This window comes from Oncorhynchus mykiss, chromosome 7 (assembly GCF_013265735.2).
Source record: "Oncorhynchus mykiss isolate Arlee chromosome 7, USDA_OmykA_1.1, whole genome shotgun sequence".
Classification (NCBI taxonomy): domain Eukaryota; kingdom Metazoa; phylum Chordata; class Actinopteri; order Salmoniformes; family Salmonidae; genus Oncorhynchus; species Oncorhynchus mykiss.
In genome coordinates, this window is record NC_048571.1 from 12399942 (window position 1) to 12422704 (window position 22763).

At 43.9% G+C, this 22763-nt stretch overlaps 1 protein-coding gene across 2 annotated transcripts in view; it reads left to right on the forward strand.

Annotated features, from left to right (window-relative positions):
* Positions 1-674: 674 nt before the first annotated feature.
* LOC110528829 (collagen alpha-1(XVIII) chain) overlaps positions 675-22763 on the forward strand; it is a 73524-nt gene continuing 51435 nt past the window's right edge. For both annotated transcript variants that reach the window (XM_036982580.1, XM_036982581.1), the window contains exon 1: positions 675-1002. In XM_036982580.1, the coding sequence (XP_036838475.1) occupies positions 918-1002 (85 nt within the window). In that variant the 5' untranslated portion in view covers positions 675-917. The remainder of the gene's footprint in view (positions 1003-22763) is intronic.

A 22763-nucleotide genomic window follows, 5' to 3' on the forward strand; every position in this document is an offset into this window, starting at 1 on the left:
TTAACTAGGCAAGTCAGTTAAGAACAAATTCTTATTTTACAATGGAGGCCTGATTAATTTGTTTTATTTCATCGATTTTAGGTAAAGGTTGTAACATTGCAAAATGTTGAAAAAATAAAAGGGTCTGAATACTTCCTGAAAGCACTGTATGTCTTCATTAGAGAATATTGGTTTCCACATGTAGGCTTTAACAGTGTGAGTGGGTTGATTTAGTGCTAGATGGACAGACTCACTACACACTGCACACTGTACACTCACTGTCTGTCAGCTAAGCAGCTTTTCCATTCTCTCTGGGTGGAATGCAGGGTTTAGGGGCATGTGTTGTATGCCATCATGTCTCAACATGGGGACATGTATAAGCCAACTAAATGCTGATAATACCGTTTTCCTGCAGCCTTTGATTAGGTTTAGTCAAATGAGTCTTGGTGTACAGAAAGCTTATTGAAGAACTTGCATATTGTGTAAATAATTGTTTGACTGTGCCCTAGGTTAGCTTACCTGATTTTGAAAAGTATGTGGATATCATGAAGTCATAAAAGGCGCCAAATGTCAGTGTGTTCAGTATGTATTTTAGATTGGACCTGTCAGTCACGGAGGTTTGGATGAATCTACCAAAACATTAGGACACTTAGGACCCAGGGGAAAATCCCGTGGATAAATTTAGGTTTTGTCCATAGCGCCCGCGAACTAACGTTTTACTGTAGATTATACTGTCAATTCTGTTTCGGTAGTCAAGGTTCCGTGCCCAGGCAGAGAACTCACCTTGGAACTGTGCAAAGGCTGCGTAGCGTACCTGCCATTAATTCCAACGACACTGTTCTAGGACCGAGACGCCCAAATGTGCATGAATATTTTAGCTTTTTGCTTACCAAACAAAAGGATTTGTGGAAATATTTTGCACAAATAAGCGGAAAAGCATGCCTTGTGTTGACAGGTGGTCGTTGGGTCTGCATACCTGCGTACTTCTGCTGGTTGTCACACGGACAGAAACTCAAAGGACAGGTAAATAAATATATATCTCGGATACATTTTTGCAATTTCTTCGAAATGTACAGGGAAAATGTAAGCCTTTTGAGACTTTAAATGGACGTGACTTAAATATCTTTGTAAATGAATACTATTGCATCTCTAGTTGGTATTACAACATAAAATAACAGCCTACTATGTTACATTTTGTGAATAAAAACATTTTACATCTGCGTTATAGGAGATTATAGATTTTATTTGAACCCCTACTGAAATTAGTTTATTACAGCTACTCTTGATGGCATACCCATTGTAGTCCACATAAGGAAAACATTTCGGTTTCTATGACACCTATGCTGTGGACTGTTCTGGGCATAATCAGGTATATATTTGATCCATCACTCAAGGGAGGAATGAAATGTGGTGGTTGTGCTAATGGTAATGTATGTCTAGGCTTGTCCGGAACTATGAACAGCTAAAACCGCAAAGACAATCATCCATCACCAACGCCAATAGCACATTCAATAGTTGCATTGGAATAGAAAGTACAATATTAGGTTAGTCTACTATACAAGCCAGAGCTTGTGGTGGTCTTTTAACCTGCTAGACATAACATTGACTTGACGTTTATTAGTCTTTTCATCTTTGTAATGTTTTCACTGAAATCCTCAATCAGCTATTATAATTTAAGGGGCTTTATTGACATGGGAAACATATGTTTACAGTGCCAAAGAAAGTGAAATAGATAATAAACAAAAGTGAAATAAAAAATGTACAGTAAGCATTTCACTCACAAAAGTTCCAAAATAATAAAGACATTACAAATGTCACTTTCTCTCTCTCTCTCTTGCTCTCTCGCTCTCTAATTAAATTCAATTCAAGGTGATTTATTGGCATGGGAAACATGTTTACATTGCCAAAGCAAATTATATGGATAAACAAAAGTGAAATAAACAATAAAAAGTGAACAGTAAATATTATACTCACACAAGTTCCAAAAGAATAAAGACATTTCAAATGTTATATTATGTATATATACAGTGTTGTAATGATGTGCAAATAGTTATAGTTAAAAAGGTAAAATAAATAAACATAAATATGGGTTGTATTTACAATGGTGTTTGTTCTTCATTAGTTGCCCTTTTCTTGTGGCAACAGGTCACAAATATTGCTGCTGTGATGGCACACTGTGGTATTTCACCCAATAGGTTAAAAAAATATTGAATTATTTGTGGGTCTGTGTAATCTGAGGGAAATATGGTCATACATTTGGCAGGAGGTTAGGAAGTGCAGCTCAGTTTCCACCTCAATTTGTGGCCAGTGTGCACATAGCCTATCCTCTCTTGAGAGCCAGGTCTGCCTTCTCAATAGCAAGGCTATGCTCAATGAATCTGTACATAGTCAAAGCTTTCCTTAATTTTGCATCAGTCACAGTGGCCAAGTATTCTCTGTTTAGGGCGAAATAGCATTCTAGTTTGCTCTGTTTTTTGTTAATTCTTTCCAATGTGTCAAGTAACGATCTTTTTGTTTTCTCATGATTTGGTTGGGTCTAATTGTGTTGCTGACCTGGGGCTCTGTGGAGTGTGTTTGTGTTTGTGAACAGAGCCCCAGGACCAGCTTGCTTAGGGAACTCTTCTCCAGGTTCATCTCTCTGTAGGTGATGGCTTTGTTAGGGAAGGTTTGGAATCGCTTCCTTTTAGGTGGTTGTAGAATTTAAAAGCTCTTTTCTGGATTTTGATAATTAGTGGGGATCGGCTTAATTCTGCTCTGCGTTCATTATTTTGTGTTTTATGTTGTACACAGAGCATATTTTTGCAGAATTCTGCATGCAGAGTCTCAATTTGGTGTTTGTCCCATTTTATGAATTCCTGGTTGGTGAGCGGACCCCAGACCTCACAACCATAAAGGGCAAGGGGTTCTATAACTGATTCAAGTATTTTTTGACAGATCCTAATTGGTATGTCAAATCTTCTGTTTCTTTTGATGGCAGAGAATGCCCTTCTTGCCTTGTCTCTCAGATCGTTCACAGCTTTGCGGATGTTACCTGTGGCGCTGATGTTTAGGCTGAGGTATGTATAGTTTTTTGTGTGCTCTAGGGCAACAGTGTCTAGATGGAATTTGTATTCGTGGTTCTGGCAACTGGACCTTTTTTGTAACACCATTATTTTGGTCTTACTAAGATTTACTGTCAGGACCCAGGTCTGACAGAATCTGTGCAGAATATCTAGGTGCTGCTGTAGGCCCTCCTTGGTTGGGGACAGAATATCTAGGTGCTGCTGTAGGCCCTCCTTGGTTGGGGACAGAATATCTAGGTGCTGCTGTAGGCCCTCCTTGGTTGGGGACAGAATCACCAGATCATCAGCAGTAGATGTTTCACTTCAGATTCTAGTAGGGAGAGGCGCTGCAGACTGTTCTAGTGCCCTCGCCAATTCATTGATATATATATATATATATATATATATGTTGAAGAGGGTGGGGCTTAAGCTGCATCCCTGTCTCACCCCCCCCCCCCCCCCCCCCCGCCCTGTGGAAAGAAATGTGCGTTTTGTGCCAATTTTGTGTACATGGATTTTATAATGTCATATGTTTTTCCCCCAACACCTCTTTCCATCAATATGTATAGCAGACCCTCATGCCAAATTGAGTCTAAATCTTATTTGAAGTCAACAAAGCATGAGAAGACTTTGCCTATGTTTTGATTTGTTAGGATCAATTAGGATGTGCAGGGTGAATACGTGGTATGTCGTATGGTAATTTGGTAAAAAGCCAATTTGACATTTGCTCAGTAGAGGAAATGTGCATTTCCTTTCACTGAGGAAATGTACAAGTCTGCTGTTAATGATAATGCAGAGGATTTTCCCAAGGTTGCTGTTGACGCATATCCCATGGTAGTTATTTGAGTTAAATTTGTCTTCACTTTTGTGGATTGGGGTTATCAGTCCTTGGTTCCAAATATTGGGGAAGATGCCAGAGCTGAGGATGATGTTAAAGAGTTTAAGTAAAGCCAATTGGAATTAGTGATCCACAGGCCTTTTTGGATTAGAGGCTTTGTGTACTGTACTCTGTCTGTCTGTCTGTCTGTCTGTCTGTCTGTCTGTCTGGTCTGTCTGGTCTGTCTGGTCTGTCTGGTCTGTCTGTCTGTCTGTCTGTCTGTAGCTGTCTGCAGCTGTCTGCAGCTGTCTGCAGCATTGTTTGTGTGTCCCTCCAGGCTAGTGATTGATGGTGTGCTCAGACTTTCCCTTCTCCAGGGAGGGTTGAGGGTTGGCCAGGCCAGTCTTTCCAGGGAAACAGATGCCAGTTCATCTTGTGGCTCCTGACTTCATCTGTCTTTGTTTCCTTCTCTTGTTGACCATGCCAGGGTGGCAGTGAACACAGTGTCCTTCAACCCCGCTAACTCACATAGAGGTCAACTCTGTTGGAACGCTGTGTCTTTTGTATGGACAGACAATTCATATCATCAGGGGTTTCAGAAGTAACATTATCATTCTTTTTTGCAATATTTCCACATAGAATAGATGTGGCATCTCTGTCCATGTTACAGTAGGTGTCTTGGAAATGATTGGTTGTATTGGAGCTGTGGTCTCTTTCCTTACAGGATGTTTCTGAGTGGAAAGGCAGAGGAATGCTGATGTATTGTAGGGTAGCTTCTATCTCATGCTATAATTAAATGATAAACTCTGTTGTTTCATAGGGCTCCAAAATCTCTGGACCCTTTCCTGGATCCACAGCTGTTCCAACAACCTGTATGAACATGAGGTCCCAAACTCAGTCATAATCATACCAGTGTTTAACACCGTAGCAACATTATGTTTTGTGTACGTTGACTGATGGATGGTTGGGTCTTGTGGAACTATATTAATAACACATATTGGGGGAAGATTATATGATGAATGTCTAAGTAACATACACATTTTATTTCTGCTATTGTAGTCAAATAGATTTCACATAACTATTACCAAACTATCAAACAATGTACGATCATACTTCTGAGGTCTTTCTGCAGGTTAGTTCAACTGGGCTCTAGGCCCAGGCAGTGGCTTGGAATGTGACGTTGGATGTTTGAAAGACGTCCCTTCAACCTGAAAATTGCACTGCTCATTATACTGTGCAGACCTATAAGCTGTGCTTAAACTATGATAAAGAATCTACCCCTCTGGGGTTTGGCTGGAAAACATGTCTGCTTCAGTTCTGAACTAGATGGTAGTTCTAGTCTGTAGCTAGCTACTGTAATGCCATATAGTTATATCGTGATCTCTGTGACACTTTGGTGAGTTGTGTCTTGAGTTGGGTGTGACTAGGGGCAAATGAAAGGGAGCTGACAAATCAACTCGCTTTACCTGTCACTGTCTGACTCATCAAAGGACTCTGGTGTTGGGCAGGGCTCAAGTTCAATAAGAGGGACAGGAGGACAGGACATTTGTGTTGGGCAGGGCTCAGGTTCAATAAGAGGGACAGGAGGACAGGACATTTGTGTTGGGCAGGGCTCAGGTTTAATAAGAGGGACAGGAGGACAGGACATTTGTGTTGGGTAGAGCTCAGGTTCAATAAGAGGGACAGGAGGACAGGACATTTGTGTTGGGCAGAGCTCAGGTTCAATAAGAGGGACAGGAGGACAGGACATTTGTGTTGGGTAGAGCTCAGGTTCAATAAGAGGGACAGGAGGACAGGACATTTGTGTTGGGCAGGGCTCAGGTTCAATGAAAGGGACAGGAGGACAGGACATTTGTGTTGGGCAGGGCTCATGTTCAATAAGAGGGACAGGAGGACAGGACATTTGTGTTGGGCAGGGCTCAGGTTCAATAAGAGGGACAGGAGGACAGGACATTTGTGTTGGGCAGGGCTCAGGTTCAATAAGAGGGACAGGAGGACAGGACATTTGTGTTTGGCAGGGCTCAGGTTCAATAAGAGGGACAGGAGGACAGGACATTTGTGTTGGGCAGAGCTCAGATTCAATAAGAGGGACAGGAGGACAGGACATTTGTGTTGGGCAGGGCTCAGGTTCAATAATAGGGACAGGAGGACAGGACATTTGTGTTGGGCAGAGCTCAGGTTCAATAAGAGGGACAGGAGGACAGGCCATTTGTGTTGGGCAGGGCTCAGGTTCAATAAGAGGGACAGGAGGACAGGACATTTGTGTTGGGCAGAGCTCAGGTTCAATAAGAGGGACAGGAGGACAGGACATTTGTGTTGGGCAGGGCTCAGGTTCAATAAGAGGGACAGGAGGACAGGACATTTGTGTTGGGCAGGGCTCAGGTTCAATAAGAGGGACAGGAGGACAGGACATTTGTGTTGGGCAGGGCTCAGGTTCAATAAGAGGGACAGGAGGACAGGACATTTGTGTTGGGCAGAGCTCAGGTTCAATAAGAGGGACAGGAGGACAGGACATTTGTGTTGGGCAGGGCTCAGGTTCAATAAGAGGGACAGGAGGACAGGACATTTGTGTTGGCTAGAGCTCAGGTTCAATAAGAGGGACAGGAGGACAGGACATTTTTTGGGGGCAGAGCTCAGGTTCAATAAGAGGGACAGGAGGACAGGACATTTGTGTTGGGTAGAGCTCAGGTTCAATAAGAGGGACAGGAGGACAGGACAGTTGTGTTGGGCAGAGCTCAGGTTCATTAAGAGGGACAGGAGGACAGGACATTTGTGTTGGGCAGGGCTCAGGTTCAATAAAAGAGACAGGAGGACAGGACATTTGTGTTGGGCAGGGCTCAGGTTCAATAAAAGGGACAGGAGGACAGGACATTTGTGTTGGGCAGGGCTCAGGTTCAAAAAAAGGGACAGGAGGACAGGACATTTGTGTTGGGCAGGGCTCAGATTCAAGAGTCATGGTTGACGTGTTAGGACAACATTGGTGGAAGAGTCATGGTGGACATGTTGTTAGGACAACAATGGTGGAAGAGTCATGCTGGACATGTTGTTAGGACAACATTGGTGGAAGAGTCATGGTGGACATGTTGTTAGGACAACATTGGTGGAAGTGTCATGCTGGACATGTTGTTAGGACAACATTGGTGGAAGAGTCATGGTGGACATGTTGTTAGGACAACATTGGTGGAAGAGTCATGGTGGACTTGTTGTTAGGACAACATTGGTGGAAGCGTCTTGGTAGACTTGTTGCTCTTAGTGGTCATGATGAAAAGAAAACCAGAAAGGAGACTGTATTGCAATTTGGGATAAACAGGTCAAATCCTGAACCACACCTCTGTTCTGTCCAGAGAAGTAGTAACACCTCTGTCCTGTCCAGGGAAGTAGTAACACCTCTGTCCTGTCCAGGGAAGTAGTAACACCTCTGTCCTGTCCAGGGAAGTAGTAACACCTCTGTTCTGTCCAGGGAAGTAGTAACACCTCTGTTCTGTCCAGGGAAGTAGTAACACCTCTGTCCTGTCCAGGGAAGTAGTAACACCTCTGTTCTGTCCAGGGAAGTAGTAACACCTCTGTCCTGTCCAGGGAAGTAGTAACACCTCTGTTCTGTCCAGGGAAGTAGTAACACCTCTGTCCTGTCCAGGGAAGTAGTAACACCTCTGTTCTGTCCAGGGAAGTAGTAACACATCTGTCCTGTCCAGGGAAGTAGTAACACCTCTGTCCTGTCCAGGGAAGTAGTAACACCTCTGCCCTGTCCAGGGAAGTAGTAACACCTCTGTTCTGTCCAGGGAAGTAGTAACACCTCTGCTCTGTCCAGGGAAGTAGTAACACCTCTGTCCTGTCCAGGGAAGTCAAATCAAATTTTATTGGTCACATACACATGGTTAGCAGATATTAATGCGAATGTAGTGAAATGCTTCTAGTTCCGACCGTGCAGTAATATCTAACAAGTTCTCTAACAATTTCACAGCAATTACCTTATTCACACGTAAGTGTAAAGGAATAAATAAGAATATGTACATATATATATATATATGGATGAGCGATGGCCGAACGGCATAGGTACGATGCAGTAGATGGTATAGAGTACAGTATATACTATGAGATGAGTAATGTAGGGTATGTAAACATTATATAAAGTGGCATTGTTTAAGTGACTAGTGATACATTTATTACATCCAATTTTTAATTATTAAAGTGGCTAGATATTTGAGTCAGTATGTTGGCAGCAGCCACTCAATGTTAGTGATGGCTGTTTAGCAGTCTGATGGCCTTGAGATAGAAGCTGTTTTTCAGTCTCTCGGTCCCAGCTTTGATGCACCTGTACTGACCTCGCCTTCTGGATGATAGCGGGGTGAACAGGCAGTGGCTCGGGTGGTTGTTGTCCTTGATGATCTTTATGGACTTCCTGTGACATCGGGTGGTGTAGGTGTCCTGGAGTGCAGGTAGTTTGCCCCCGGTGATGCGTTGTGCAGACCGCACTACCCTCTGGAGAGCCTTATGGTTGTGGGCGGAGCAGATGCCATACCAGGCGGGGATACCGCCCGACTGGAAGCTCTCGATTATTCTTCTGTAAAAGTTGAGTGTTTTCGGTGACAAGCCAAATTTCTTCAGCCTCCTAAGGTTGAAGAGGCGCTGCTGCGCCTTCTTCACCACGCTGTCTGTGTGGGTGGGCCATTTCTGTTTGTCCGTGATGTGTATGCCGAGGAATTTAAAACTTTCCACCTTCTCCACTACTGTCCCGTCGATGTGGATAGGAGGGTGCTCCCTCTGCTGTTTCCTGTAGTCCACAATCATCTCCTTTGTTTTGTTGACGTTGAGTGAGAGGTTGTTTTCCTGACACCACACTCCGAGAGCCCTCACTTCCTCCCTTTAGGCCATCTCGTCGTTGTTGGTAATCAAGCCTACCACTGTAGTGTCGTCTGCAAACTTGATGATTGAGTTGGAGGCGTGCATGGCCACGCAGTCATGGGTGAACAGAGAGTACAGGAGAGGGCTGAGAACACACCCTTGTGGGGCTCCAGTGTTGAGTATCAGCGGGGTGGAGATGTTGTTTCCTACCCTCACCACCTGGGGGAGGCCCGTCAGAAAGTCCAGGACCCAGTGGCACAGGGCGGGATCGAGACCCAGGGTCTCGAGCTTAATGACGAGTTTGGAGGTTACTGTGGTGTTAAATGCTGAGCTGTAATCGATGAACAGCATTCTTACATAGGTATTCCTCTTGTCCAGATGGGTTAGGGCAGTGTGATTGCAATTGCGTTGTCTGTGAACCTATTTGGGCGGTAAGCAAATTGGAGTGGGTCTAGGGTGTCAGGTAGGGTGGAGGTGATATGATCCTTGACTAGTCTCTCAAAGCACTTCCTGTCCAGGGAAGTAGTCCCGTTCCTCTTTGTTCCTAAGTGTTTCTGTAGACAGCTCTTAGCATGTTAATACCTGTGTTTTGTCCCACTCTTAACTATAATTACTACTTTACCCTTGTGTAGCCTAGTTGACCAAACCCATCTAGACTTTTAACTTTTAAGTCACTCTAAGTAAGGTAGTAGAGGCTGCCCCTAACCACAGATATGGGATCTGATTACCCTACCACGAGTCTTAACATGAAGCCATTTGGTTAATAACAAATATCTGACCCCGGACCAGCAGTTAGGGAAAATGTCAATGACAATCCCAGGATGCTTTGGAGAGCCACAGGAAGTGTAATAATAGTGTAATAGTGACATACATGGATGATCTAACAGGGAGAAGAGGATGTTTTCATACCCTCTTCCACCTTTCTTTGTGTTTATATCAGCTCGCCCATCTAAATTGGTCTTTGAACAGAATAGGTCCTGTTTGATGGTACGGAATGCAATGTTTAGCCATCTGCACAGTCAGATTGGGCAGGCTGCTTTGAGGTGGTGCTAGGGGTGATGGTGGGGACAGGGGAGACCGCAGGCTGGGGCTTGCATCACCTCCCCTGCTCCTCACGACATGGCCCTATTAACATAGCTTTATTGTCATGGAAACCATTAAGAAAACATGTAACGATACATTGAGTACGAAACATTAGGAACACCTGGTCTTTCCATGACATAGACCGACCAGGTGAATCCAGGTGAAAGCTATGATCCCTTATTGATGTCACTAGTTAAATCCACTTCAATCAGTGTAGATGAAGGGGAGGAGACCGGTTAAAGAAGGACAATTGAGACATGGATTGTGCATGTGTGCCGTTTAAAGGGTTTATGGGCAAGACAACAGATTTAAGTGCCTCTGAACGGGATATGGTAGTAGGTGCCAGGCACACCGGTTTGAGTGTGTCAAGAACTGCAGCGCTTCTGTTTTTTTATGCTCAAAGGTTTCCTGTGTATCAAGAATGGTCCACCACCCAAAGGGCATCCAGCCAACTTAACACAACTGTGGGAAGTGTTGTAGTCAACATGGGCCAGCACCCCAGTGGAACGCTTTCAACACCTTGTATAGTCCATGCTCCGTCGACACCTTGTAGAGTCCATGCTCCGTCGACACCTTGTAGAGTCCATGCTCCGTCGACACCTTGTAGAGTCCATGCTCCGTCGACACCTTGTAGAGTCCATGCTCCGTCGACACCTTGTAGAGTCCATGCTCCGTCGACACCTTGTAGAGTCCATGCTCCGTCGACACCTTGTAGAGTCCATGCTCCGTCGACACCTTGTAGAGTCCATGCTCCGTCGACACCTTGTAGAGTCCATGCTCCGTCGACACCTTGTAGAGTCCATGCTCCGTCGACACCTTGTAGAGTCCATGCTCCGTCGACACCTTGTAGAGTCCATGCTCCGTCGACACCTTGTAGAGTCCATGCTCCGTCGACACCTTGTAGAGTCCATGCTCCGTCGACACCTTGTAGAGTCCATGCTCCGTCGACACCTTGTAGAGTCCATGCTCCGTCGACACCTTGTAGAGTCCATGCTCCGTCGACACCTTGTAGAGTCCATGCTCCGTCGACACCTTGTAGAGTCCATGCTCCGTCGACACCTTGTAGAGTCCATTCTCCGTCGAATTGAGTCTGTTCTGAAGGCAGTAGGGGGCTTAATAATAAACATCAGGATTCAATTGTATGTATACTTCATTGAATGGTCAACAGACTATTTCATGGTTAATAAGTAGTTCACACACCACTGCACATATCTCGCTGTGCCAAGCAGCCTCTCAAAACATAGAAGGCATTTACCCTGAATTCTCTTCTTTGCTAGTCAGTCACTGTATCAGAGAAACCTCTATGTGTTGAGTGAGTGACTCGCTGGTCATGGAAAGCCGGTTTCTAAAGCGTTTGATCAACACAGAACGAGACAATTGTCTGAGATGTCTGTATTCAGCATAGTGGGAAAGGAACTCAGATAAGATAGCCGAGTGTCTAACTTTTCCACTGGAGGATCTACTGTGTTGTGGGTACTCTACGTCTCATCAGGCCTGGTGGAATGGGGAATGGAAGAGGATGCTCTCATTCACTTCCCACATGGGGCCCAGATGGCATGGTGCCCAATTCAACTCCAACCTGAACAACTAACTGGATCCTAGCCGACTGTGGGGCCATTGTCCATTTAAAATACAAGTGCTAGATTCACACAGCTATTTGTCGCCATGAGCCTAAAGGGTAGAGGGTGGGGCTTAGATTTACTCCCTAGGGATTAATCATTGGAGTGGAATTTTTTTGGGGGTGAGAAACTGCAGATTAGTTTAAAACAATGTAATACTGTTTATATGCAGTTTATAAACAGAACATCAGATTAATTGTGATGGTACCCATGACTATGTATGAATGGACAAAGCCATTGATCACGTGACACCCTTAATTCCTATGTGAAGATTCAATAGTGAATTAAAGCCAAATTAAGTCAGTTAAAATGGCTTCTCATGTAGGCATATCGTGCAGTTTGAGCTACTCTAGGAAGTGACGTTGCAGGCTAGCTCAGTGCTGCCCCTCTCATTGAGTAACTCAATGTGAAGGCCGACTGGGGTACGGCAGGCTGCCATTAGCAACTAAATTATCCCTATAACTTCTTCTGTGTGCGATTTTTAAATAATTGTTTCTATGACATCCACCTGGTGCATTAGAAGCAACTATTATTAGAGTACTAGGGGGTAGCTAGCCCCCCCCAAGAACAATGTCTAATTGCTAACACAAAAAAGCAACGTTTGGAGAAAAAAAATGGTATGTGGATGAAGGTCATGCTTAGGCGAATAAACTATAAAGGGAAATAATTGGCTACAGTTTACACTTTTAGTTATTTCATGAAATGTTGTTTTTAGAAAAGGGCAGTTTTTTTAAGTGCTGAGGTAACTGGCCGATTATGGCATAGGGTTTCACACAGGTGTGTTAAAATCAATTTCATCTGTTTTATTTTAGAAATGATTTGGTAAGTAATACTTCAGAGCTAAGTCTAGTTGTCTTATTTTAATGATTTAAATTAAATATGGGGGGGATGGTGTTGCACATGTCACCATTAATATCTGCACTATGAGGAGATTTGATGTAAAGTCCCTCTTTTTAACTCACCTGCACATTCATTTTCTTTGTTGTTCCTTTTCCAAACAATCCATTATGTACAACTGCACTAAATATGATTTGTATAATGCATGATTTTAATCCTAGCAATCTTTAAAATTGCATTCAGGAGCAAAAGGTTTTCAATAGTTGATTTTAATTCATAAACATTGTATTGGAATGTAATATAAATAATATAATTAAATAACATTGGAATATAACATTTAATAACAACTAATTAACTCAGTGTAACAGTGGTGCAATGCTCTGCTATTGCATGATTCTAATTTGTACCTGTAGGTCACAAATAAAGTAAAATTGGAGCACAACTCATGAGCCGAACCTCACGCACTGCTCACACCTGTGACTGAAAACAGGGGGAGAGATGTCAATTGAAAAGCTCTCTCTTAAAAATGTAGATAGCTATCTAGTTATATGACATAAAATGCGCCTGTAAAATAGCTAAAAGGCTATAAAGTTGCATTAACTGTAAAGCTATCAGTCACTAATGGAAACATTTACAACTGAAATTAAGTTACGTTATATTTTTTTATGTACTTTCCCACAGATGATCTGGTAGTAAGTTTGCAAGCTAGTACTCCTAGCAGCTTATGCTAACTACTAGCTAGCTGGCTAACACTTACAAGTTAGCATAAACTAGCGCTAACTGGGCTACTCATTGTCTAAATGACAGGTTCCTAACCATAAAGGGGTAACTAGCGCTCAGGGGGAAGTACGGGGGGGGGGGGGACGGGGGTTGCCCACCAACACACTACAACATATTACTACTTTACTAAAACATTATCAATGATTTTCTTTCTAAACAAGTGGATTATTTATTTTAAGGCTTTCCTATTTCTATATTTAAAAGCATTTTGAAATTTGATCAACTTTTTGTTGAATTATGTCCAAAAGTTGTGATGACACAGAGGACAATTTTTCTTCAGCAAGAACAGTGACAACCAAGGAAAGTGTTGGGAAAATAATTTGGTGACATCTTGTGGTCTTTGTGTGAATCTCGGGGGGGGGGGGGGGGTGCAGTTACCCCAGGGGGCTAGTTAACCACTACTACCCTAACATGGTTGTCTTCAAAACAAGTTTTTATTTACACAAAGATTGACCACAAAGATCGCCATTTTTCCATTCACTATAATTGGTTATCCTGTTTTCTGCTAACAATGTCTGCAGTACTGCAGTCGACCTTGAACTTCCGTGGCTTTAATGAGAGGGGGCAGTCATTCTCCCCTGGATGGTATATACGATGTATTGAACCAAGATCGTTTCTTGGATCGAAACTACAGGGTTGGTTTGGAACCTTTTGGCCCCTTGTTTGCTTGTAAGCTTCTCGTCATCCAGTCCAATCCACCTCAAACCATCACAGATTAAACATCTGTGGTGAAACGCCCAGTGAGTCAACTGTGTCATGTTAGCTGTGTCAGAGTACATTAATTCCAAAATGTGTCTGACCCCTGGTGACCAGCATCACAGTATGCCTGGCCCGCCTGTCACCTCTCTGTCATCTCATCGTTTCTCTCCCTGATCCTGAAGTCTTTGCCCTGGTCCAAGATCTGTTTGCGCTGTCTTGCTAAATCTTACGGTCGTTTCTTTAACCTGGTCCCAGATCTGTTTGTGCTTTCTTGCCATTTGCCAACACCAATGGTTGTTGTTGGCAAGACAGAACAAACAGAGCTGAGACCAGGCTAGAAGTCTGTTACTGGGAACTTAGTGTGAATTGATGTGTTGTGACACATGCTGCAATAATAATGCTCGACATGTGTCGACATACCCCAAATAATAATGAAAACATCAAGTGGATAGCAGAGAACATGCCTACCGTTTACCGTCACTTCTTGGACACACCAGAGCCTTAGATATCCCGTTCTAGAAACTGTTCTTTGTCCTGTAAGCATTAGGCCTATAAGGCAACGCAGGATTTTTTTTATAGAGCACAGACGGTTGTGGGTTCACAGACCACCATGGACTGAGTAAAGTTAGAGTAGAGTAAAGATCTCATTTATAGTAAAAAGCATTGCATGAATCTATCACAGTATTTGCAGGTCTGAGAAAAAAATCCCTTTTAGAAACATTTCATGCAATACTATGTCATTTGACATATTTGCAGAATCTTTTTTAATACCACACACATTACTGAAATGACAGATTAGGAATGGACAGAGAGATAGGCGTATGTGTTCATCTTATCATATTTCTCCAATGCCAAATCAACATAAATGTCCCGATTAGCAAATAATTAAATCTGAGACATCATTAGGAATCTGAGCATGGTACTTTAAAAAGTTAGGCCTGCCTTTCCACCTCAGACGGAGAAAAATGTCACCTTTAACTGCTGGCTACTTTTCTTCCATGGCTTAACCCAGTGAGAGAAGGTCACAAGTGTTTCCCTAAAAGCTGTCTGGGTTTAAACATCTTCTATTGTACAGAAAGTGAATAGCTTAATCAATTGGGACTGCGGTTGAAAATTAGCCGGCTGGCTAAAACCGTCACTTTTACTGAAAGGGTGATTAATGTGCACTGTCCCTATAAAAATAAAATAAACTCAAACTCAGTTGATAGTGACAGAATTAGATTACTTCTCAAGCAAAGTACATTGTTGTCTCCCTGGCAGTAGAAAGTTGTGAATGTCAAAGAAACAAAACAATGACATCTCCATATGCATTGGAGTCACGTCTTTCCCGGGTATTTTACAACTTGTTTCTAGCATAAAGTATCGCGGACCAAAGCGCTGTTATAGATCACTTTACATAATCAGATCCGTACATGTTTTTCAACATCTTAAGCTGACAAGGCCTGTGCTTTTTGTTGTGTTCTTCTGACCACTGTTCTAACAGTTATTGAAGTCATGATTCCACTACCATGTTTTTGAGCCAGGTCGTTTGTGCCAAAAGCTATAGGCACAGTACTCCCCCATTATCCTGAGCAGAATAGCAAAGTGTTGGGACTACTCAACTTTTTTTCTTGTGTCTCTTCTACTGAGTTGGGGAAAGTCAGTATATTTGTGGTCGATGACAGTAGATAAGCTAAATATGGAATATCTATAGACGGTTGTTTTTTATCATACAATATGTTTACAGATCTCGACAGATTTCTTTCTGCTGTTGCCTGAAACCAAGGTCCCCTTGTACTCCAATTAAGTTACTTCACAACAATCATTGTATTGTGTTGCTTTCCTCTCCTCCTCTCCTCTCCTCACCTGTCTTCTCTAATGAATCAGGCATTGAGAAAAAAGACAGTGTCTTTCAGTTTTACGCCCTCTTCTCTGAATATATTCCCTGCTTCGCTCTCTGACAAAATCCCACCTCGAAATCCCACTGTGGGTTCAACCTAGCAAACCCCTCCTCCAAACACAACCACAGATGGTTGTGTTCGGGAGGGAGGGCATTGTGTTTGAGGGGGGCAGTGTCACACAGATGGTTTCTGTCACATTACTGCCAATATAATGCCTGAAGAAGGTTCTCTATTTTGCTTTTCATCACTTTTGCATGTCCATCAGGGCACTCTGCAAGTAGACCATGGCCCAGTTCCATTTCAGTCCCTACTGCCTAGCCCTCATCCCTTCAGTCTTCACAAATCTGAAAGTCCTGGACAGATATAAGTTACTATTAGTTGAACCCGTGAGTGAAATAACACAAACAGCAGACACAGCTAATGCAAAATGTGAACCTTCTTAATTAGCTTTTTTCCTCACCTCAGTGGAGTTTGTGTAGTCCACGCGACAGTAGATGGCAGCATTTCATGCATTTTCGTTAATTTATTTGGACTCAGATTCCCATACTCCTCTACATAATGATGGTGCCTAAATGCAATGGTTCCCTCTTTGATGCTTCCTTCTACTGGTCGCTGTGTTTATTGTAAGCTCTTTACAGTGAATCAACTTCTCATAGCCGTAACCCACAAGTACATCAGTGGAGGCTACTGGGGGGGGGACAGCTCATAATAATGGCTGGAGTGAAGTGAATGGAATGGTATCAAACACGTTTTGGATAACATTCCATTCACTTCACTCCAGCCATTATTATGAGCTGTCCCCCCCTCAGTAGCCTCCAATGAAGTACATGGACAATTCATGTGCTATGAATCAATCAATTTCATCTGCTATTTATTGTCCCATTGCCAATCTCATCTTGTGAGGTGCTGTTGTAAATGATAATGTGTTCTCTGTTAGAGTAAGGATGAAATATAAATAAAGAACAAAGTAGCGTGCTGAGCTGTCTGTGTGAGGCTTTGGATGGCTGGGGCGTGCTGAGCTGTCTGTGTGAGGCTCTGGATGGCTGGGGCGTGCTGATCTGTCTGTGTGAGGCTCTGGATGGCTGGGGCGTGCTGAACTGTCTGTGTGAAGCTGTGGATGGCTGGGGTGTGCTGAACTGTCTGTGTGAGGCTCTGGATGGCCTGGGAGTGCTGAGCTGTCTGTGTGAGGCTCTGGATGGCTGGGGCGTGCTGAACTGTCTGTGTGATGCTCTGGATGGCTGGGGCGTGCTGAACTGTCTGTGTGAGGCTCTGGATGGCTGGGGCGTGCTGAACTGTCTGTGTGATGCTCTGGATGGCTGGGGCGTGCTGAACTGTCTGTGTGATGCTCTGGATGGCTGGGGCGTGCTGAACTGTCTGTGTGAGGCTCTGGATGGCTGGGGCGTGCTGAACTGTCTGTGTGATGCTCTGGATGGCTGGGGCGTGCTGAACTGTCTGTGTGAGGCTCTGGATGGCTGGGGCGTGCTGAACTGTCTGTGTGATGCTCTGGATGGCTGGGGCGTGCTGAACTGTCTGTGTGAGGCTCTGGATGGCTGGGGCGTGCTGAACTGTCTGTGTGATGCTCTGGATGGCTGGGGCGTGCTGAACTGTCTGTGTGAGGCTCTGGATGGCTGGGGTGTGCTGAGCTGTCTGTGTGAGGCTCTGGATTGCAGGTGTGTGCTGAGCTGTCTGTGTGAGGCTCTGGATGGCTGGGGTGTGCTGAACTGTCTGTGTGAGGCTCTGGATGGCTGGGGTGTGTTGAGGTGTCTGTGTGAGGCTATGGATGAATGGGAGTATGCTGAGCTGTCTGTGTGAGGTTCTGGATGGCTGGGGTGTTAGAGAGTGTTGTGTGTCCATACAGCTGTGGTGGGGTTATTTGACAATGTAGGGTCCTGGCATGCTCTCCCTGTAAATCCCCTTCCATAAACCTTAACTATTTATTTGGCAGATCTCTACAGTCCTTTAGTACTGTTTGCCAAGGACTAGAGGATGTGTGCGTGCGTGCGTGCTTGCGCATGTGCGTGAAGGAAATTAGCTTTTAAACAAAACATTTTCACCTCCATGGCAAAATGTGTAGATTTGCAGGAAATTACTCTTAAAACAGCTAAATGTCTTCTAAAATGGGGGCTCTAAAATGTTCTTTCCCAGGCTCATTGCCACGCCCCTGGCCACGCCCACCACCTAAGTCCCTTTTTTATCCAGGAAAAACCCTGTAATATATAATATATTGGCAATCCATGGTTTTCCCATGTTAAGGAAGGTAAATTAGTCTTAGATCTTTTTGTGATAAGCTGAATACTTTCATTAATACTTCACTTGGCTAGTTTGCCTCAATTACACACAAATAGTTCAGATCTGTCACCAGCAATAAATGTAACAGTGATATGAACCCATTACAATATCCCAACCATTTTATGACAGTTAGACCACCCACTTTGAATTAATATAACACTAATGCATCACAACACAGACACGTGCATATTTCCTCTCTCTCGATCTGTCTTTTCTTTAACCATGTAGACCACCTAGCTAGGCAGTGACAGTTATTTAACCATGTAGACACCCTAGCTAGGCAGTGACAGTTATTTAACCATGTAGACACCCTAGCTAGGCAGTGACAGTTATTTAACCATGTAGACACCCTAGCTAGGCAGTGACAGTTATTTAACCATGTAGACCCCCTAGCTAGGCAGTGTCAGTTATTTAACCATGTAGACCCCCTACCTAGGCAGTGTCAGTTCTTTGACCATGTAGACCCCCTAGCTATGCAGTGTCAGTTCTTTAACCATGTAGACCACCTAGTTAGGCAGTGTCAGTTATTTAACCATGTAGACCTCCTAGTTAGGCAGTGACAGTTCTTTAACCATGTAGACCCCCTAGTTAGGCAGTGTCAGTTATTTAACCATGTAGACCTCCTACCTAGGCAGTGTCAGTTATTTAACCATGTACAGTAGACCCCCTAGCTAGGCAGTGTCAGTTATTTGACCATGTAGACCCCCTAGCTAGGCAGTGTCAGTTCTTTAACCATGTAGACCTCCTACCTAGGCAGTGTCAGTTATTTAACCATGTAGACCTCCTAGCTAGGCAGTGTCAGTTCTTTAACCATGTAGACCTCCTAGCTAGGCAGTGACAATTCTTTAACCATATAGACCTCCTAGCTAGGCAGTGTCAGTTCTTTAACCATGTAGACCTCCTAGCTAGGCAGTGTCAGTTATTTAAGCATGTAGACCTCCTAGCTAGGCAGTGTCAGTTATTTCCGCATGTAGACCTCCTAGCTAGGCAGTGTCAGTTCTTTAACCATGTAGACCCCCTATCTAGGCAGTGTCAGTTATTTAACCATGTAGACCCCCTAGCTAGGCAGTGTCAGTTATTTAACCATGTAGACCTCCTAGTTAGGCAGTGTCAGTTCTTTAACCATGTAGACCCCCTAGCTAGGCAGTGTCAGTTATTTAACCATGTAGACACCTAACTAGGCAGTGTCAGTTCTTTAACCATGTAGACCTCCTAGCTAGGCAGTGTCAGTTATTTAACCATGTAGACCCCCTAGTTAGGCAGTGTCAGTTATTTAACCATGTAGACCCCCTAGTTAGGCAGTGTCAGTTCTTTAACCATGTAGACCTCCTAGCTAGGAGGTGTCAGTTCTTTAACCATGTAGACCCCCTAGCTAGGCAGTACCAGTCTACCTGTCTGAGGATGACCATCAGTCTGTCCATCCTGGTCTCAGTGGTCCCAGCTGTCCCTGTTACCAACCCACAGTGTCTTTGAGACAGGACTACCTGGTTGGCCCTGTGGTTATGGATCATGTTTCTCTCCCTTTGTTGTGTTTTGGCCAGTTTCACTACTCACACAGTACAAACACTCACATAGTCCTGACTGGACCATTTCCCTCCTTCTACGCATATGCATTCACACGTGACTATAAGAATACTCTTATGCATTCACACATGTTACTATAAGAATACTCAGCAGGTGTGTGTGTGTGCGTGCGTGCGTGCGTGCGTGTGAGTTACATATGCATGTTTGCCTAACCTGTCAAACGGTGTAGTGGTCTACCAGCTGCTTCTACGCATCACCTCTCACTACTCTTAGTCGCTGAACCATGATCCTCCAGTTTGTTTATTTACCCTTCTGATACCCCAGTCCAGGTCAGCATGCTTGGTTGACTAGTGTAGATGAAATGGGTTTGAACCATCAGGTCAGAGAAAAGCACAAACAGGGAGGGAACAGAAGGGAGGGTATGGAGAATGTCTGTGGGAGGTTGTGGAATGCTCATAAAGTCATATTGATACATATACTATAGATCCTCATTAGGAGTGCTTGTCTCTCTGCTCTCTATGTAAAGGGTGGGGTTTTAATCTACTGTAGATTGGGTATAGAGTACTTGCAGGTAACATTACCAATGAACAAGCAGCAACGCACAACCAAACAAGAATATTTTCTGTTGTCCAGTGCTACACTCTTAGAAAAAAAAGGTTCCAAAAGGGTTCTTCGGCTGTCCTCATAGGAAAACCCTTTTTGGTTCTAGGGAAAAAAAGTTTTGGTTCCACTTAGAACCCTTTTGGGTTCCATGTAGAACCCTCAGTGGAAAGGGCCCTACATGGAACCCAAAAGGGTTCTACCTGGAACAAAAAAGGATTATTCCAAGGGCTCTCCTATGGGGACAGCTGAAGAAACCTTTTAGGTTCTAGATAGCAAAAACAATTCTAAGGGTGCAGCAATGTTTTATGATGTAGTTTACCCTTCTATCTGTGCCCTAGATACATAATAAAGCTGAATGTCATGGAAGATGTTTGGACTGTTTTATTTTATTTTATTTCACCTTTATTTAACCAGGTAGGCTAGTTGAGAACAAGTTTTTGTTTACAACTGCGACCTGGCCAAGATAAAGCAAAGCAGTTCGACACATAAAACAACACAGAGTTACACATGGAATAAACAAACATACAGTCAATAATATAGTAGAAGAAAAAAAAGTATATATACAGTGTGTGCAAATGAGGTAAGATAAGGGAGGTAAGGCAATAAAATAGGCGATAGTGGCGAGGTAATTACGATATAGCAATTAAACACTAAGATGAATGTGCAAGTAGAGATGCTGGGGTGCAAAGGAGCAAAATAAATACATAAATACAGTATGGGGATCAGGTAGTTGGATGAGCTATTTACAAGATGGGCTATGTTCAGGTGCAATGATCTGTGAGCTGCTCTGACAGCTGGTGCTTGAAGTTAGTGAGGGAGATAAGAGTCTACAGCTTCAGTGATTGATTTTTGCAGTTCATTCCAGTCATTGGCAGCAGAGAACTGGAAGGAAAGGCGGCCAAAGTAGGAATTGGATTTGGGGGTGACCAGTGAAATATTCCTGCTGCAGCGCGTGCTGTGGGTGGGTGCTGCTATGGTGAACAGTGATCTGAGATAAGGCAGGGCTTTACCTAGCAAAGACTTGTAGATGACCTGGAGCCAGTGGGTTTGGCGACGAGTATGAAGCGAGGGCCAACCAACGAGAGTGTACAGGTTGCAGTGGTGGGTAGTATATGGGGCTTTGGTGACAAAATGGATGGCACTGTGATAGACTGCATCCCAATTTGTTGAGTAGAGTGTTGGAGGCTATTTTGTAAATGACATCGCCGAAGTCGAGGATCGGTAGGATAGTCAGTTTTACGAGGGTATGTTTGGCAGCATGAGTGAAGGATGCTTTGTTGCAAAATAGGAAGCCGATTCTTGATTTAATTTTGGATTGGAGATGCTTAATGTGGGTCTGGAAGGAGAGTTTACAGTCTAACCAGACACCTAGGTATTTGTAGTTGTCCACATATTCTAGGTCAGAACCGTCCAGAGTAGTGATGCTGGACGGTCGGGCAGGTGCGGGCAGCAAACAGTTGAAGAGCATGCATTTAGTTTTACTTGCATTTAAGAGCAGTTGGAGGCCACAGAAGGAGAGTTGTATGGCATTGAAGCTCGTCTGCAGGATAGTTAGCACAGTGTCCAAAGAAAGGCCAGAAGTATACCGAATGGTGTCATCTGCGTAGAGGTGGAACAGAGACTCACCAGCAGCAAGAGTGACATCATTGATGTATACAGAGAAGAGAGTCGGCCTGAGAATTGAACCCTGTGGCACCCCCATAGAGACTGACAGAGGTCCGGACAACAGGCCCTCCGATTTGACACACTGAACTCTATCAGAGAAGTAGTTGGTGAACCAGGCGAGGCAGTCATTTGAGAAACCAAGGCTGTTTAGTCTGCCGATAAGAATGTGGTGTTTGACAGAGTTGAAAGCCAGGTCAGATGATACAACGAGAGGTTGAACAGGCTAGTAATAGGGGTTGCAACAATTTCGTCAGATAATTTTAGAAAGAAAGGGTCTAGCCCGGCTGATTTGTAGGGGTCCAGATTTTGCAGCTCTTTCAGAACATCAGCCATCTGGATTTGGGTGAAGGAGAAATGGGGGAGGCTTGGGCAAGTTGCTGTGGGGGGTGCAGGGCAGTTGACCGAGGTAGGGTTAGCCAGGTGGAAAGCATGGCCAGCCGTATAAAAATGCTTATTGAAATTCTCAATTATCGTGGATTTTTTATCGGGGGTGACAGTGTTTCCTAGCCTCAGTGCAGTGGGCAGCTGAGAGGAGGTGCTCTTATTCTCCATGGACTTTACAGTGTCCCAGAACTTTTTTGAGTTTGTGCTACAGGATGCAAATTTCTGTTTGAAAAAGCTAGCCTTAGCTTTCCTAACTGCTTGTGTATATTGGTTCCTAACTTCCCTGAAAAATTGCATATCACGGGGGCTATTTGATGCTAATGTAGTTTTTGTGCTGGTCAAGGGCAGTCAGGTCTGGAGTGAACCAAGGGCTATATCTGTTCCTGGTTCAAATTTTTTAAATGGGGCATGCTTATTTAAGATGGTGAGGAAGGCACTTTTAAAGAATAGCCAGGCATCATCTACTGACGGGATGAGGTCAATGTCCTTCCAGGATACCCGGGCCAGGTCGATTAAAAAGGCCTGCTCGCTGAAATGTTTTAGGGAGCATTTGACAGTGATGAGGGGTGGTCGTTTGACCGCAGACCATTACGGATGCAGGCAATGAGGCAGTGATCGCTGAGATCTTGGTTGAAGACTGCAGAGGTGTATTTAGAGGGCAAGTTGGTTAGGATGATATCTATGAGGGTGCTCGTGTTTATGGATTTGGGGTTGTACCCGG